General features: G+C 40.0%; 1 protein-coding gene across 4 annotated transcripts in view; it reads right to left on the reverse strand.

Moving 5' to 3' along the window:
* Window positions 1-910: 910 nt before the first annotated feature.
* LOC117419809 (xylosyl- and glucuronyltransferase LARGE1-like) overlaps window positions 911-18,648 on the reverse strand; it is a 133,264-nt gene continuing 115,526 nt past the window's right edge. For all 4 annotated transcript variants that reach the window (XM_034032987.3, XM_034032986.3, XM_034032985.3 and 1 more), the window contains 7 exons: window positions 15,099-15,224; window positions 13,947-14,102; window positions 12,550-12,713; window positions 6,823-7,101; window positions 5,851-5,997; window positions 4,539-4,734; window positions 911-2,445 (listed from right to left, as the gene is read on the reverse strand). In XM_034032987.3, coding sequence (XP_033888878.1) covers window positions 2,248-2,445; window positions 4,539-4,734; window positions 5,851-5,997; window positions 6,823-7,101; window positions 12,550-12,713; window positions 13,947-14,102; window positions 15,099-15,224 — 1,266 coding nt within the window. In that variant the 3' untranslated portion in view covers window positions 911-2,247. The remainder of the gene's footprint in view (window positions 2,446-4,538; window positions 4,735-5,850; window positions 5,998-6,822; window positions 7,102-12,549; window positions 12,714-13,946; window positions 14,103-15,098; window positions 15,225-18,648) is intronic.

Genomic DNA, 18,648 nt, shown 5'->3' on the forward strand with positions numbered 1-18,648 from the left:
GAATCTAGCACACATGTTGAATGAGGATTTGGTGGATCTGTTGTCATAAAGGATTTGTTCTCAATCCTTTATTTATGTTTTAATATGAGCAGCAGGTTGTGCTATATTTTGAAAATTACAACATTTTTTGTACTTACCTGCTGCTGATTGCTTTAGTGCCAAGGAAGTGGCTTCACATTTTTCATAAATAAAAAAACATGACTTTACAAATTGTTGCTTATCTCTGTATATGTCCAGTTACTGCATGTTTTGTACCTGCTTTTGCATGTCTCAGCAGGCATGTTTGCTCTTGCAAAATGTATGCAGTACAAGTGTGTTTCTTGTGGATATTCATATTATTTTTAGTTATGTATAGCGGTTTACATGTATGTAGGTGAAGGCAAAAAAAGGAAATTTTTCTTTCACTTTTTTGTTTTTTATTTAGGTAGCAGCATGTCTAGTAACACTGTCCTGAACATTGACACATTCTGACCCTTGATTACTCACATTCACACACACAGGCCTCTTGTCAAAATTAAAAAAAATTAATCCTAATTCAGAACTAAAATGTGCAAGTTTGGCTATGTAAATTGGAACCGATCCGTGTCAGCCAGCAGGCCACACCTCTGGTGGTTGATTGACAATATAAGGGCCAATCATATTTAAAAAAGGACAGACCGGGCTCAGGAGTAAACTTCTATGAAGTTTGGTGTCCCTTGGTGACATTGGCAGCCGAATTCCCACTTTCCAAATGTGGGTGGTGCATTTTTTACTTTTCACTTACAGGGCCCTTAACCCATGTTCTTCAAATCATGAATTATTTGCAGAATTAACTACCTAATGTTAACTTAGGTAAACTACTCCACAATTACTGCTAATCAAAGTTTGTGAAACCAGCCCTTTAAATAACTCATGAGTTAAAGCTTGTGAATAAGGCCATTTATTTATTTCTTTATTTTAAATATTTTTAAACAACTGTAAACACTTAAAGAATACTCACAAGTAATGAGACAGGAGCAGAATAAGCCTCCTGTGACAGCAAAAAAAGAGCAACATAAAATATTACGTTCCAGTCTTGAATAGCTTATGAAATCAGCATCAACACTGCTAGGCATTGCCCATTGTGTTGGATTAGGTAACACTGGCTGTATTTTAGGGGACATCATTGAACTGCGACTTGCTCCTCCCAATGTTGGGACGCTGTTCCTTTTTCAGAAGTGGATTGGATAAATTTGTAATCTGCATCTTTCCCTGTTTAGAGACACTGCTCGTTCAGAAACTAGAAGGTCCAGTTGTCTACTGCAGAGCTGAATTACAGTTTGAACATGGTTACCGAATGGCCAGCACAACATAAGGGTGGTCTGATCATCCCAGTCAAACAGCAGTATCATTGGCTGAGCTGGGGTTTCAAATCCATTATAATACAGTGGTGCCTTACCCTTCCAAATGTTTACCACATTACATTTTCACAGGAAATTTGCTTATTAATATGCAGTTTTATTATGCCCTACCATACTTCTCTTTTCTTTACCATGCTTTCTGTAAACTTGGAATAAAGCAGTAAACGTTTATAAAGGATAGCTCTATCTAGTAGGCAGCAAGTCTACCTCCCGTTCCTCTACTCTAAAAACTGGGAAAAGCAGCTTCCCTTCACAAACTGCAATCAATGAAGCAGGACAAAACTACTTTTACAGACTGCCAATGTGGACTAGGGATGTCAACAGGATTTAGAGTTGAAAAGTTACTTATAAGGATGTTTGGGGAATTATTTACTTTCCATTTCTGTTCTTCTCTGAAGGCTAATATTTGAGTCAGACTTTTTATCTTCATGATAAGAAATCCAATGCAAATACAGAGTTTGAGCCAGTGGAAAATTTGATTGATCCAAAACACTGGCCACCAAATATTCGGGCTGTTTTTGCCACAGACGGCTTACATCAGACAGCAAGTTCTTAAACTTTATAGGGGAATACCTCTGCCTCAAAAGTGTTTTATTTCAACCCCCCTATGGTCTCTGATTCCAGTTCGTCTTCAGGGAGCTCTGAAGTTTGTTGTCGGGTATGAGTAGGCTGTTTGTGGGAAACTGAACTAGTCGCTATCCCACCCACTGCTTACTTCTTGGGGTCCACGGCATGTTCCCACGTCTCCCCTTCACACCTAGCTGAGTCTCTCTTGTACCTTCATGCAGCTCTGAAAGAAGTCCGAGCCCCTTCCCCCGGCCCCACTGTAACATCGTCAGGGAGGGAAGGCCTGGTATCCCGCGGGGCACTAGCTGTTGTTCTCAGCTGTCATGTACTTGAGGGCGGCAAAGCCATAGCGACGGGACATGTTCTGCTGGAACTCCTCCTTCAGGGTCTTGAGGCAGACGCGGTACTGCTTGTTAGAGCGGAACTTGGTGATGTCAAAGCTGGGCGCGTGAGGCATGTGGATCATGTAGGCGTTGGGCAGGACCACAAACTCGTACTCCTGCAACAGGGAGAAAAATAAAGAAATCAGGATCACTCCACACAAAACATCTCAATGATACACTGTGCTGGGACCCTGAATTCTTATGTATTGTCAGTAAGGGTGGCAAGATAGTGAAAATAGTTTGGGAGCCAAGATTATTAACAAACCTAAGACAATACCACTGAAGGCATTAGCATTTAGACTCAGTAGAATTAAATAGCTAGTTAAACAAAATCTGTCTATTATAATAGCTACAAGACATTACTGATGAGATCTGTCAGATTAATAACCTGTGTAGAAGGAATGAGGTACACAGAGGGTACAATAAAGTAAATTAAAAAGAACGGTTGTACCAGAACAAAAGCGCTGAATACATGGATGTATTGAGATGAATGTGTTGCTGTGTCTTTAAAAATCCCGTTGTAGAGAAGTAAGCAATAGAGTGAACTACAGAACCCATAATCATTAGCGTGACCAGTCAATGCATACTGGGTAATGAACGCAGGTTTAAATTGACTGGCGAAGCTGATGAGGGGGTCGTAGGAACGGTGGAGAGTTCCGTGTTGATTGTAGAGACGGCGAAAGTCTACAGTATTAAAATTGGAGTGAAGTAGTTGGAGACGGCGTACGGTGGAAAATTTAAATTGAACAACGAAGCACAGTTCAGTTTATGAAGAAGGAAAGCTGTAAGTCTTCTTTTATTAACCTGAAGAGGCAAGTCGGATTTATAAAAACAACCAGCAATTGAAACGTCTTTCAAGCTGGACAAAGTCCAGTTGCTTGAAGGAAGGGTATGTAACCCAGGTTTGCATTGTTATTGATTCGCTGTTACCAAACAGACGGTCTGGGTTAATGTGGTAGAGGGAACTTGCATTCTATGTGGGACTGACTGTTAAGTTTCCTTCGGTGCACTAACAACACTGAGGACGCTGGTGGAAAATACCACACTGCTTGTGCACGCAGAAAGTGCGCGTCTGTTCCTATACAGACTGTGGGACTTGAAGTAACAGCATGTTTAATAGTTTTAACTCAACGGAGTGGATTTACAATGCATATAAGTCAGTGAGTGTTAAATCTCTGAGCTACGGGGGACAAAGGCTGAGAGGAGCAGAGATACTGGCGCACACGGTGAACAGTGAAAGGAAAACACTGTGTGCTTTATTTAAGGACTGTTTTATTAGTTGTTAGGATTGGTCCCTGGACGGTATATTTTTTAACTTTAAGTCCTGTAGCATATGAAGGACACTTCCACCAAGTACCAGGAGGGGCAGTCGTGTCCACCCTGCAGTGCAGGACCTCTGTAAACCAGGAGAGGCAGAGCTGAACCAACTTACTCACTGGAGGAGGGGTGGCCTGACTGTACACTGCCTCTAGAGGGGACTTGAAGACTACGCAAAGCAGGAGTAAAGTAACTGTGGATTATAATGGTTGGGAGTACACATTAGAAAACTGAACATACTCACCTTGCAGTTCCACGCCAGGAGGTCTAAGTGGACGGTGAGCGACGGACCTGAGACCAATCCTGAACTAAAGTACTTGTTGAGAACTTGACTGAGGGTCAGACTCAAAAACGTTTGTATGATTCACTCCTTCAAAACTACAGGGACACTCTGTGTTTGTGTTGTGGATAACGCAGGAAGAGCAGCAGCACAATAAAAATCATTGTAGTTTTGCATTTCCTGTGTGGCGTCCATCTGTTCACCCTGTTCTACACCTTCTGGCTATCCTACGAATAATACGTAACTAATACCAACTGGTTACACCTATCAGCATTTTAGGAGAGTGAGGATCTTAAACCAAGATATTATATAAGTAGGAAGCTTTTTCATAAAAATGTGCCACATCTAACCAAAATGTAAAATAAATTATCAAAACTAGATACTGATTCATCAAATGGCATAAAAAGCAGACTGCCATCACAGTGCAGTAGATTGTAATGACTTTAGTTCCCTTGCCAATACACCAGTGTTGCTGTGTTTCAGATTATGTTGGATAGTGTTGCGTGCACAGCACTCTAGTCTGGCAGGCACACATTTGGCCATGGACATATCTTTGAGGATCACGGCTTCAACAAATGAATCTGTTTGGAGGGTTGAGTGAGCGGAAGGTACCTGTGCGTCGAGCTCCATGATGTGAGCCACCTTGTTCCAGCCAAAGCCCACAAACCTGCGGTCGTACTCCGGGCAATTCCGCCTCACCACCACATAGGGCTCGAAATCTGCCTCCCACTGCACTCGGTAGGGCGTGGTGGCTGTGCGCCACTTGGCAAAGTTGGTGGGTGCATGACCTTTTGTCCACACGTGGTACCTGGGGGGTAAGAGACCAAAAACAATAGTTTAGTATGATCAGGAATGCCATTAAGCTGAACACTGCAAAAGATATAGGTTCTGTAACAGAAGTAGGTGCCATTGATCCCCCTCCACCGCTGTATATTCAAAATTAGACCAATCAGTAATATGCAAAGATCACCATTTATTCTCTGTTCTGAAAAATTCCTCGGTTTTACAAAAGCTTAGTTCGGTTTTATTGGCTTTCACCCAAAATTTGTCCCACTCAAGCATTTACATTACATTGTACATATTACCTGGGAAACTGGGAAATTAATTGTCACTTGTTTAAAAGTTTTAATAAACACTGATACATTCCCAGGAAATTTTATTAAAAAAAAAAAAAAAAAAATAGGCCCTTGACTATAACGTACAGACATGGAGCCCACAGCCTAGATTCTTTTCATTTCAAGAAATCCAAGTTATTCCAAATTGATAAGCGGTTCAGTAGACTTAAGTGTGACATATAGACAGACCCTAGATCATTCTACTCTCAATGTGCTACAGAAAGTCTTAAGCAGTTTATTCACAATTGGATAAGTAGTTCTCTATATACAGGGTGATTCGTATATTCATACAACATTTTCAGAGCATTGTGAAAACTGGAGGGTACGTGGAGGATGATATGCAAAATGTCTAACGACAAAGACACTCTGCGATGCACAGTTTGGCCACCAGGGGGGCTATTTGATAATGTCAAAACTAGAACTAAAAACAATGCAAACCAACAATGTTGCAGTAACTATGAATCACCCTCTATATGTAACTACATACATAAAGACAAGACAGGCATGCTCCTAATTATAGCCCTGTCACCAGGGATCTGAATCCCAAGTCAATGTAAACGACACACAACTACATCCCTGCTGTACATAAGCGGTCTTCATGAAAAATGAGAAGCCCCTTCTAGCACATCTGCTACTAACAGTAGGAACAGCATTCTATTCCTCTGGGGTTATAGACACAAGGTGCATTTTCAATGGAGCAGTGCTATATACAACACTCCGCTCCCACTGTAAATCACATTGCTCTCAGCACCTTCTCCAATGCACGGCAGTGCTCTGTGTAAATGTCATTCGAGCCTGGCTGCCTTTACCTGAACGTGAAGAGGGTTCCCATATCCAACTGTGTCAGCAGCTCTGCCTTGGACTTGGGGAAGGACAGGCGGTATCTCAAGGTCTCGAATGCTGGCACTATCAAAGCTTTCTTGGTGTTGGCCATATCCAGCTGTACAACTGACTTCCTGTAGAAAAGAATTGCAGAATGATAAAATATGCATGGAAACGGAGACAGAACTGTCATACAGCAGGAGACGAATATACATTTAATATCACATCTTCTGGAGTGTCGCTGTTCCACTACAAGCCTTTTCTGCTGCTGTAGCAGAAGGGGACAGATTGATCACAGTCATTAAACCAAAATCCAATTTGACTTTGTTTTTGTTTTAAGTTAATACGTTGTGTGTGGGGTGTCTCGTATGAGAGATGTCATCTCGTGCAGTATACACATTATACAATAATGCACACAATGTATTAACATTATAAAATCACACAAATTAAGATTGTACACGGGAATAGCTTTAAAACTAAACATATTTACATTTTTGAAAAACAACTTTTATCATCTCTCTCCCTCTGTCGTGAAATGGTTAGGCAAAGAATCAAATCAACCACCACTGCCCTTAAATAATGTGTGTAGGTAGGCCTACAAGTGGTGTGTCAAGGATGAGACTATTTATTAAAAAGAATTCTATTTGGAATTTTGGTAATATTTTCTTCAGAGAAACTAGTATCACGTTCCTCAAAATTTAGAGAAAGGAGTGAAGTTAATAGAATGATCCATTTTACAAAAGGTACCAGGTATCCGTGTGCTTTTTTTTGTTTTGTTTTTATTTTTGAAAGTTGGAAATAGGTGTGCACAGGACAAGATGTACTGGAATTTTGGCAAATACATCACAGTGATTGGTTGATATCTGATGTGATTTCTATTAAAGGAAAATTAAACTTTTCCACAAATTTAATCTAAACACTGCCCTACAGGGCTGGAAACACATTACAGTGAAACATACCTGAGGTATTCGTACAGCCCGTACATGGGCAGGAAGTCGATGTCGGACAGGAACATGTATGTCGTGTTGACGTGCTTCATGGCTACATTGCGCAGCAGGTTGACAGGGTAAAACTGTCCCTCCTTGTAAACGATGTGGTAGCCCACATTCGCCCTTCCCATCAGCACCTCCGAGCCCTGAGCGTATCGCAGGAACTGCTGGGCCTCGGCATCCGACAGGTAGAGGGCCAGGCTGATGGGGCCCTCCCAGTGCTTACAGATCGCCTCGAGCATCTGCAGCCTGCCGTGGAGACGGGTTTATTAACACAGCAAGGGCTTTTTATACGTCATCTAAACAGCTTTTCAATCACAAGGTTGTCAATAAATTCAAAACTAGAGCTATCAGTATGACATACAGTATAGAATAAGAAATGGCAAGGAATAGTTGGTAAGTGGTATTTAAGGCCTAGATGTCATTAGGTAAGCAAAGTAGGTGATAGTATCATGGTAAAGTATATTCAAATTAGTGATTTACAGTAGGTGGATTAACTTGTGTTATAAAGAAACATGTATATCCCCACATGCCCCCAATGCCTTATGATAAATGTTAATACCATATTTCTAGACAATTTAATAGGTGATTTTCCAGATATATTATTATTATTATTATTTGTTTATTTAGCAGACGCCTTTATCCAAGGCGACTTACAGAGACTAGGGTGTGTGAACTATGCATCAGCTGCAGAGTCACTTACAATTACGTCTCACCCAAAAGACGGAGCACAAGGAGGTTAAGTGACTTGCTCAGGGTCACACAGTGAGTCAGTGGCTGAGGTGGGATTTGAACCGGGGACCTCCTGTTTACAAGCCCTTTTCTTTAACCACTGGACCACACAGCATCCTATATATGCAAAACATAGATGGACAAATGTATGAAAAGAGACCCCATATATCCCTAGCATCTAATACACTGAATAACTAACTGATTTCTTCCCCTGCGAGGGATACTGAGGGCACTTTGTGAAAAATCTTTAACAGTGCCTGTGGGTCTCTTTGGTGTATTTTTGTCTTTAAAAGTAAGCACAACTCTAAGGTGTCCCAATGCAGAGAGATTATAAATATATTGTTAAACATAAAAGTTGTAACAGTGTGCAACCTACAAAAACAAGTTTTTTCTTGTGTGCCCAATTATTTTTTACCCCCGATTTTCTACCCAATTTGGAATGTCCAATCTTTTTTTCCCATCACCGCAGCAATTCCCCACACAGCTCAGGGGATATGGAGGTTCAGTGGGTGTCCTCCGATCCCACGACAGAGCCAGCTTCCTCTTTTACACCCAGGCACTCGACAGCGGATGTCAGCGAGCTACCGGCCTCTGGAGGACAAAGGCCAGCCTTGCAGCATTCCAGTCCCTGCCGGTTTTACCTCCCTAACCCACCGGAGCTCTAGAGCCAATGCGACGCTCCCATCGGAGTCCCCAGTGAAGACCAGTCACTTCACACAGCTGGGATGCTAACCTGCTCACCACATGGCTGTGCTTCTACCAGGTGAGCCATTCAGGGACCCCCAAATCATCTCTTAAAATACAATGTAGTAATTACATATGTGTATGTGATCAGGATTTGAAAGTACTGTTTCTGAAACACAGTCATAAACATAGATTTCTGAATCTTTCACTGCACCAAAGGGATTTCTCAGATACGTATTAACAATTTGATGTTTTGCATTTGTAAAATGCTTCAACAAAGATGTTCTAGAATTATGTAAAAGTGCTATTTTTACCATTGCACAGTAGGTAAACAAATATTATATTTGTGTGGCAGACAAAAGGTTAAAAAAGAATGGCAGTATTTTTAAGTGGCCTACAAACGTCTACAGAAGATATTGGTGTCTACCATTGATCTAAATAAAAATGATTAAAAAGGGGCGTTTTGAGTCATTAGAAGAGACAATGAATGGTAGCGAGACAATGGAGAGCTGAATGACTCCACACTACAGATGCACATGTCCCTACCATCATGTTCAATTTTACACTAAAATATAATTTGTTGGTGTCTGTTTATGACAACCTTCATGGCTCTCTGCTTTATCAGAAAGAAAGCTGATCAAGTTTGTTTACATCTCCCTGGAGGTAAATTCAGTTGTGGAGACTCTCTCCCTTCTGTTGAAACCTGATTGTCACAACACCACCAAACAGTCATGCTTCTGCTAATTCATGGTTATAACTGATATCCTCAAGCTCAGCTAAAGGTAAAAAAGCAAACCAGAAAATAGAAATGCAAGTTTTTAACTACTAAATAAGTAGCTTCAAACTTGTTTATTTCCATTTTCTTACCTTCTTATGGTGTTAGCAATCGATTTCAATTACTCACATATTGTGGTTTTTTCATGTTTTGAGGGGATTTTACTAGGAGTTCAGGTTCTCTTCAGTTACAGTTGCCTGCCATAGATATAATTTGCGCTAGATCGGCCAAAGGACAGCAATGTGGTGCCAGAAAAGCAGATCACTAGGTGGCGCTGCCTCTTACAGTACTTCTATAAAGACAACTAAAAATAAACCCTTATAAGATTGTCCCATAGTAAAATCATAGCAAAGTGTAATAAAACACAGTGAAAGCATGGGGAAGCATAGGTAAGCACTGTAAAGCACAGAGAGCTATGGTAAAGTATAAAAAATGCAAAGCATAGTAAACTATGGTATGCCTGTATAACCATGGGAAAATGCATAGGAAAACTGCAAAATGATGTGCAAATTTACCAACATTTTAAAATAAAAACAACACAGTATTTGCAAAAACCACTCAGAATGATTGCTAACATCATAAAAACAGTAAGACATTTTAATTTCAAGCTACCTTTCCTTTAAATAAGTAAAAAACAATTATATAAATACATAATATTTGCCCAAGGAAACAGGTTCATCATCTTTTAAAACTTTTGAGTAATTTCAATTGGAAAATCCAAAATTTCTAAGGCAGTTCAACTTTAGTGAGTTGAGCCACGTGGAAGTATGCAAGACTTTGAAGCTATGGCCTTTCAGTTGTCACTGAACACTTCCAGGGATAATGAGAGGTGAAATTAGGGGCAAAAAGAGGGCTACTTCAAAAGAGACTTTCAGGTGAATTAAATGTGCAAAGCAATTTAGCAAAACCAAAAGATAAAAAAGTTCCCAGAATTAAAACAGTATCCAAAGTCAGTATTCAAAATTGCAGAATACAGGGCTCGATAAGGCCCTAATGTCACAGTTCGCTTGTCTCGTTCGCTTTGTTTTGACTGCATTTTTGTCAGGTGAAACTGGAGAAAGCGCTGTGTAACTGCACAATATAAGACAGACTGATTTGGCATTAGAGAGAATTAAAAAAAAAAAAAAAAAAAGTTGGCTGTGACGGATATTTAGGTAAATTGTAACATTGAAGAGATAGATGGGCTTTGTATCAGAAAACTGGTGACAAAGTCGGAAATCGCGTGTGACAGGTAGGGGCATTAATTTGTTACATATATATAATGGGGCTTGATTTTATTCTTAATACAAGGGCGATAAAACGTGACTGACGTGTATCTGGGTTACGGATATCTGAGTGCTGCAAAAATAAAATAGCCTAACCAGGAAAAAGCTAGATATTTGTAGATTGTATTTGTCCATGGGTTTCAGCTCCAGTCTGCACAGAAGAGTTTTCCTAGTACTGTACACTCCTCCTCTTTGTTTTCCCTCTGCCTTCTGTATACAGAACCCCTGGGTCCACAATGTGTTAACTGATAAGTCACCCTGCAGGGAATACCACATTAACTCTTTGCTACTCCAAACTCTGCTACTCCAAACAGATGTCTCTGAACAGCTTGATCTGTCATAATGATATGTTACCATATGAGTGCAACAGAAAATGAGTTCTATAATTTGTTGCATCCTTAAACACTCATTGCTTTTTAGCACTACCTTACCTACTGTATATACTGTATGGGCCTGATACTCAAAGCATATTACTGCAGATCACCATTTCAGAAAGGAAAACAGATTAAATAACTCAAGACATTTAATTTAGGGCTGAGCGGTTTTCAGTTATCCCCCACAGTACGAGATCCACAAGGATATCGTGGAGGCGGATGTACATATGTCACACTTCCATTTCCCCATACATCTGCAAACCGCCTATCCAATTGTCATGCAACTTAGTATTAACATTATTGAGCGAACGTTATTGGGTATATTAGATTCTGGGGATGCATGGAGTGTCTGTCCTTAAATTTGCCCATCTATAATGTTACACTTACATTTGTGCATATATCTGGATGCAACTTTTTATTTTCAGTAGTATCACATTTTAGAGGTATATGGAGGTGTCCGTCTGTATGTCACATTTACATTTTTACATGCACCTTGAGAACACAAGAAGTTATTCCACATAATGTAAATCCGTCCTTTTAATATACTTTACCATGATACTAAATTAACTTAAGTACATTTTCTTAACTAATGTAGTGGATACATACCACTTATCCAATTTCCATTAAATTATTCATCAGCATTTCTTGTTCTGGAATGCAGATATTGATTTATACAAATACAAGTGTATTTCTCTATAAGTGCAAAAGTAAAAAGCATTCGATGCATTGGATACAGGGATCCAACCTCTGAACAATCAGTGGTTCAGATACTTTTTCTGTTCAGCAATCTTGGAAGAGTACTTCATTATTAAAATGTCTTGCTTATATAAAACAAAGTGTTTTCTAATTAATATTATTAATGCATACTTACTTTAAATTTAAAATAATTAATGTACCTGCTGTGGCAGGGCAGGAGCTGACGGGCTGAAGATCCGTCCATGCTACCCAGACAAAGAGACCTAAAGACCTTGCTGTAATCCTCTGATCGCTGTGAGAATGACCCGGGATCACAACGTAAAGAAACTGAAACTGCCGACGGACGGGCAAGTAGCCTGAGTTGGGGTTTGTTTATGATTGAGCATTGCAGATTAGTTAAGGGATTGCAGATCCCACTAATGTATAGAGAGCAAGGTGAATAAGCGCAACCTCCCATTTATTAATGGCGCACATCGTTTTCACAGCACCTTTTATTTGATAGTTTTTGTACAGTGTTTTATTCTGCCTTTTGTATGCCAGCCAGACCGTATGTCCCATGGGAACTACAATTGCTGGTAGCGTCACATGGGGTTCCTGTAGGTTCTGTCTGTGTTCACAATATGTAAATAAATCCTGTTCGCCTGCGGGGCGTATCGACCTTACAGTTATTTATTTTTTGCCGCTAGCTAAAATACATAAAATATAGTAGTTTAGTTACTTTTTTTCTGTTTGCACCAATCTTTGAAGAGTACTTCTTGTTTGTTTCTGAACCCCCCCTTTTTTTTTTAAAGTAGCAGAAACTGCTACCCAAATTTAAAGCTGTATACATTCAATAACAAATATGCACAAACAGTAACAAAAGTGATACTATATGTATAGATGTATGTATGGTAAATGTATTTTTGTTTTCCAACAAATTATATTAAGTTGTTCATTATTTCAAATTTGTGTGGGGTCCCACATATACAAACGGTTGCTATACATCATGGTTTTCATCTTTTACGACTACTATTCTAATAGCTCTTACTTAGAATTTACAGCTGTTTTTGAAATTGTCTTTTTTTTTTTTTTTTGTGGAAACGTGATCTTGCCCTATGTGTGTTGCTGTGGTCTCAATCTGGGACACCCTTGCAAAAGGATTTTTCACATAGGAAATTCTCAATGAATGTACCTGTCCATGGAGAGCTGGGCCACCAGCGTGACGTCAGTACTGTCGGAGGCAGGTTCAGGCTCGTAGTGCAGGAAGTAGAGGTGGGTGCGATGGACTGTGAATCGCTCTCTGCGGAACTCGTAACAGGGGTCATCCTCATCCAGCTCAGACAGCTTCTTCTGGAGCTGAGCACAGAGGAAACAAGTCTCCAAATCCATCATCAATACAAAGAACAGCCAGTGCTACTGCAGCAGAGCTATCGTATCATCATTCTGCACGTGAAACGTAAGGCAACGTTCTGACCACTTTTTCTGCCAACTTGCAAGCCGCTTTTTGTAAGGGCATGGTGCAGCGATGTTTCCACATGTGAAGAGGTACAGCTACAACATCAAATACATTGAAACTGCCTTGTGTTTCATAGGTTCTATTTTTTAAATGTTGATCTCAGTCAGCAATTAAATCACTGAGAAGCAGACTAACAACCACAACTGGCACCCCAGCTTTAAAATTATTAGTTCACTGTAACACCCACTGCTGTAAACAGTAGACCACCACTGTATTCCAGTTCTCAGCTGTAACCACAAGGCCACACTGCTTCTCATTGTCAGCTCTAGCTACTGCACTTTATAATAATATATTTATTTTTATATAGCGCCTTTCATATTGGACCACCATCACAAAGCGCTTTACAGAGGTAGGCTGTGAACTGTGCCTTATATGCAGAGTCACTTACAATAGGACACTGATTTAACATCTCATTCGCAGGATGGAGCACAAGGACTTGCTCAGGGTCACACAGAGAGCCAGTCAGTGGCAAGAGGTGGGATCTGAACTGGTGACCTTCTGGTTACAAGCCCCTGGACTTAACCACTGGACCACACTGCCTGTGATATTTAGATATTCTGATTATAAATATGAAGCTCATATGGGTCAATCCAGCTAAAGTGGAGCAAATTCTGAAGTTTCTTCTATTTGGGGTGCTACATGTGATTGAGAAAATGGCAGGGCAGGTGTTGTGAACATGTCAAATAAATAGAGTAACTCTTGCGAGAAATGTCTCTAGGTCAAAATGCTCACTTCTAGTTTTTTCTCCTATGTAGACAATGACCGAGACAGATAAAGCTACTATCATGTTAAAACATGTTTCAAGGGCTTTTCAATAAAAAAAAATATCATTTGTAAGTCATGAACATTAGAGGTTAAGCATCCTGTTGGTTCACACTGGCAGGACGGTACAATTGACTGTAGTTAACAATGGGTTTCAAAACTGCACCTCTGAGACCTAATGGAAGTGCACGGAAGACAAATGATGGAATAATTGTGTTAGCTTCAATCACATGAATGGTGATTCCACCCAAATCTTTCTACCCCTCCAGCCCCACTATGTCCCCTGGACAGTCGGCGGCGACACTGCCTACATTCTCGCTGTTGTGGTCGGCCTCGCTGGGGCAGCCGAAGAGTTCCCTGCGCAGGAGGTTGCCATCGTATTCCAGGAAGGTGAGGTACAGGTTCCTGAAGAACTCCACATGCTTGTTCTTCACGCGCAGCTTCTTAGGGGAGTTCCAGTGGATCACCTGCACAGCCAGAGAGAGAGAGAGAGAGAGAGAGAGAGGCGTTTCCCTAGCAACCAGGTGAGAGATCATTAAGAAAAAGGTTTTCTTTACAGTAGAGACACACCTCACCTGGCCAGAAGAGCAATATCAACACAACGGGTGCATTTTTTTTAATTCACAGCATTAAAAAATAGTAATAAACTCGTGATATACAACTGCAACAGCAAGAAGCACTCAAGCAATTCACAGATAAGCCAGGTAAAGATTATGTAGCAGAAAGCAAATGTGTAGATAACAGTTTACAGCAGACAAGAGGGTGGTCTATTTGATGGCAGACAAGAGGGTGGTCTAGTTGGCATCACGTATAATTAGGGGCGCTATCATTGCACAGCTGTACAGGAAGCTCAATAATTGTACCATGTCTGCACTAGGCTGTTGCAAGGGTCATCATCATTAATATTGTTGTTGTTGTTATTATTATTTAAGGATTAATGTCTGATGCTGTGGTCATTACCTGCTAGAAACCTGACAGCGGTGACAGGAACTTAATGAAAGACAAGGTCTAATCTACAGGTTATGAACGTGGACGAGAGTAGCAATGCTATTATAAAGTGAAAAAAAAAAGTGTGTATGAGGAAATTTAAAAAGCTAATCTTTTGAAGTAATATTTTTCTACTTTAAATGTATGTTGCCGTTTAAAGATAATAATAATTATTATTATTATTATTATTATTATTATTATTATTATTATTATTATTATTATTATTATTATTATTATTATTATTAATAAAGATAAAACTGTCTTTATCAAGTGTTTTAAAGTAGTCCTGCAGAGAACAGTCAGCAGGTCACAAACTGTCTGAAGACTGAAGGACAAGAATGAAATGAAGCCTGGAGCTTTACGAGTAAGCAGCCTGGCAGCGAGGTCATCCCTCACCTTTCATGAGCAATACAATTCAGGCACCACAATTCAAATGAATACAGGAATAAAGAGTGGGTGAGTGAGTGCACACTGACCTTGAGGTCCGAAACATCTTTGTAGCACTTCTCTGAGCGGGTGTGGTCAGAGAGCTGCACGTTCCAGAAGCAGGGCAGCTGATAGACCAGGAAGGGATTCTGCTTGAACACTGCGTTAAAGATATCCTGGGGAGACACAGATCTGGATTACAATATAACACTTGGGGGCATTTACTTATGTAAAGGGTTATACAGACGTGCTCAAATTTGTTGGTACCCTTACAGCTCATTGAAATAATGCTTCATTCCTCCTGAAAAGTGATGAAATTAAAAGCTATTTTATCATGTATACTTGCATGCCTTTGGTATGTCATAGAATAAAGCAAAGAAGCTATGAAAAGAGATGAATTATTGCTGATTCTACAAAGATATTCTAAAATGGCCTGGACACATTTGTTGGTACCCCTTAGAAAAGATAATAAATAATTGGATTATAGTGATATTTCAAACTAATTAGTTTCTTTAATTAGTATCACACATGTCTCCAATCTTGTAATTAGTGATTCAGCCTATTTAAATGGAGAAAAGTAGTCACTGTGCTGTTTGGTATCATTGTGTGCACCACACTGAACATGGACCAGAGAAAGCAAAGGAGAGAGTTGTCTGAGGAGATCAGAAAGAAAATAATAGACAAGCATGGTAAAGGTAAAGACTACAAGACCATCTCCAAGCAGCTTGATGTTCCTGTGACAACAGTTGCAAATATTATTAAGAAGTTTAAGGTCCATGGAACTGTAGCCAACCTCCCTGGGCGCGGCCGCAAAAGGAAAATCGACCCCAGAGTGAACAGAAGGATAGTGCGAATGGTAGAAAAAGAACCAAGGATAACTGCCAAAGAGATACAAGCTGAACTCCAAGGTGAAGGTACGTCAGTTTCTGATCGCACCATCCGTCGCTTTTTGAGCGAAAGTGGGCTCCATGGAAGAAGACCCAGGAGGACTCCACTTTTGAATGAAAAACATTAAAAAGCCAGACTGGAATTTGCTAAAATGCATATTGACAAGTCACAATCCTTCTGGGAGAATGTCCTTTGGACAGATGAGTCAAAACTGGAGCTTTTTGGCAAGTCACATCAGCTCTATGTTCACAGACGAAAAAATGAAGCTTTCAAAGAAAAGAACACCATACCTACAGTGAAACATGGAGGAGGCTCGGTTGTGTTTTGGGGCTGCTTTGCTGCGCCTGGCACAGGGTGCCTTGAATCTGCGCAGGGCACAATGAAATCTCAAGACTATCAAGGCATTCTGGAGCAAAACGTACTGACAGTGTCATAAAGCTCTGTCTGAATCGCAGGTCATGGGTCCTCCAACAGGATAATGACCCAAAACACACAGCTAAAAGCACCCAAGAATAGATAAGAACAAAACATTGGACTGTTCTGAAGTGGCCTTCTATGAGCCCTGATCTGAATCCTATCGAACATCAATGGAAAGAGCTGAAACTTGCAGTCTGGAGAAGGCACCCATCAAACCTGAGACAGCTGGAGCAGTTTGCTCAGGAAGAGTGGGCCAAACTACCTGTTAACAGGTGCAGAAGTCTCATTGAGAGCTACAGAAAACATTTGATTGCAGTGATTGCCTCTAAAGGTTGTGCAACAAAATATTAGGTTAGCGGTCCCATCATTTTTGTCCATGCCATTTTCATTTGTTTTATTATTTACAATATTATGTTGAATAAAAAATCAAAAGCAAAGTCTGATTTCTATTAAATATGGAATAAACAATGGTGGATGCCAATTACTTTTGTCAGTTTCAAGTTATTTCAGAGAAAATTGTGCATTCTTCGATTTTTGTGGAGGGGTACCAACAAATTTGAGCACGTCTGTAGAACACCACTGTTCTGTTACACACATCCTGGGTCTTCTCTTACACATTATAAATTCTTCTCGGCAGCAGTCACCAAGAGGCGCATATCAAAGACTTCCATTCAAACATACTTGAGAGCTTGAATTCTATTACTTAGGGGTTGATTTGATCAGCCCATACCCCACTGGCAATTTTTAGAGAATTTTACAGCACTGGGGAATCACCTAGGTCAGCGATGGCGAACCTATGGCACGCGTGCCCAGAGTGGCACGCAGAGTCGTATTTGTTGGCACGCCGAGTGAGCAGCTATCTGCTTTTTTTTTTTTTTTTTTTTTTTTCTGCACGCCCTCTGATTGGCACTTTGGAAAGCCAGTCAGTTTGATTTGCAAGGACGGCCCCGCCCCCAGTAATTAAGCAGTGCTAACTGTAGGCGTTATAATCTACACGTTCATGGTTGGCTGTTTATGCTGCTGAGCTGCTTTATTCAAGTACCCTGGGAACAAAAAGCTGATCAAAAACAGTAAGTCTGTCCCATGGAGGATCAAATGTAATTGTGGTCAGCTATGGATGTGTCAGCGGGACACGCGGGGAGGAAGGGATCGTTAGCCTGATGCTCGTAGCATTTTACTGACCGTCATCTCCTGTACTAAATGGAGAAATGGCCACAATCTTTCATACTTTACACTTGGGGTCGGGGGTCTGCGAGCCTAAAATACGTTGAAATTACATAACCAAGCACTTTCGGCTTACGTCTTTTCTAAAAAGATGTACAGCTTTTCGCACACATGTTAACGTGCAGTGCAAGGTCTGCAGGTGTCACTGGCGGCAACACGTGTATTTCTTGTGCGTTGAACTTTAAAGCAAATGTCCCACGCAGTTTTGATTGTCAAACCTTTCCCTTGTCATACATACCGGAAATATATTTCACTGTCACATACTCGTATCTCAAATTATGTATTCTTTGTTTGATGTACTGTTTTTTTGTTTTTTAAATACTATCTTAATTACGGGTCATACTGTGGTATGTTACCCCTCTTCATACAGTGGGGAAAAGCAGGTTGTAAATTCTCAAAAAACAATCGTCTCAAAATAAATTATGCCTCTGATATGTAGAGTACATTTGTGGATACTCCTTTTTTTTCAAGGTAGTTTGACACCACAGAAATCTTTTTCTAATAAGTATGTTATCTGCTACTCGTCTTTTAAATATTTATTTTACAAAATGTAAAAAAGTAGATATGTTTTATGTAAGTAAATATACAGTTGGAAAAAAATGACGGTACAGTGGTAATGGCTGCCACTGTGTGCAACTGCAAACAAAAAAACAAAACAATTATGGCCAGGGTTACTGGTGCAGCGCGCCAATTGAGCAAACGTCTTATATTTATTGTATGATGCACTGTGATTGTTGCTTTTACTGATGTTTAGCATTATAATTCTAAACTTAATATGTCATGAAATTTGATTTATGTATTTTACTGTAGTTTAGCAATATAATATTCAAATTATGTATTTATTGTATGATGCACTGTTATTCTTTTACAAGCTGTGAAGTGTTTTGAGATGATGTTCCACTATGAAAGGCGCTATATAAAATTAAGATTGATCTTACTTGAATAAGGATTAAAGAGTCATTGTCCAAAATATATAGAGGGGCATATGCAAAAGTTGATGGGTCTCTGTGAGGTGCACTATCACTATTGCTTTTTATGTCTGTAAATTTACAAAAAAATATAATATAATCT

This window comes from Acipenser ruthenus, chromosome 14 (genome assembly GCF_902713425.1).
Source record: "Acipenser ruthenus chromosome 14, fAciRut3.2 maternal haplotype, whole genome shotgun sequence".
NCBI lineage: Eukaryota > Metazoa > Chordata > Actinopteri > Acipenseriformes > Acipenseridae > Acipenser > Acipenser ruthenus.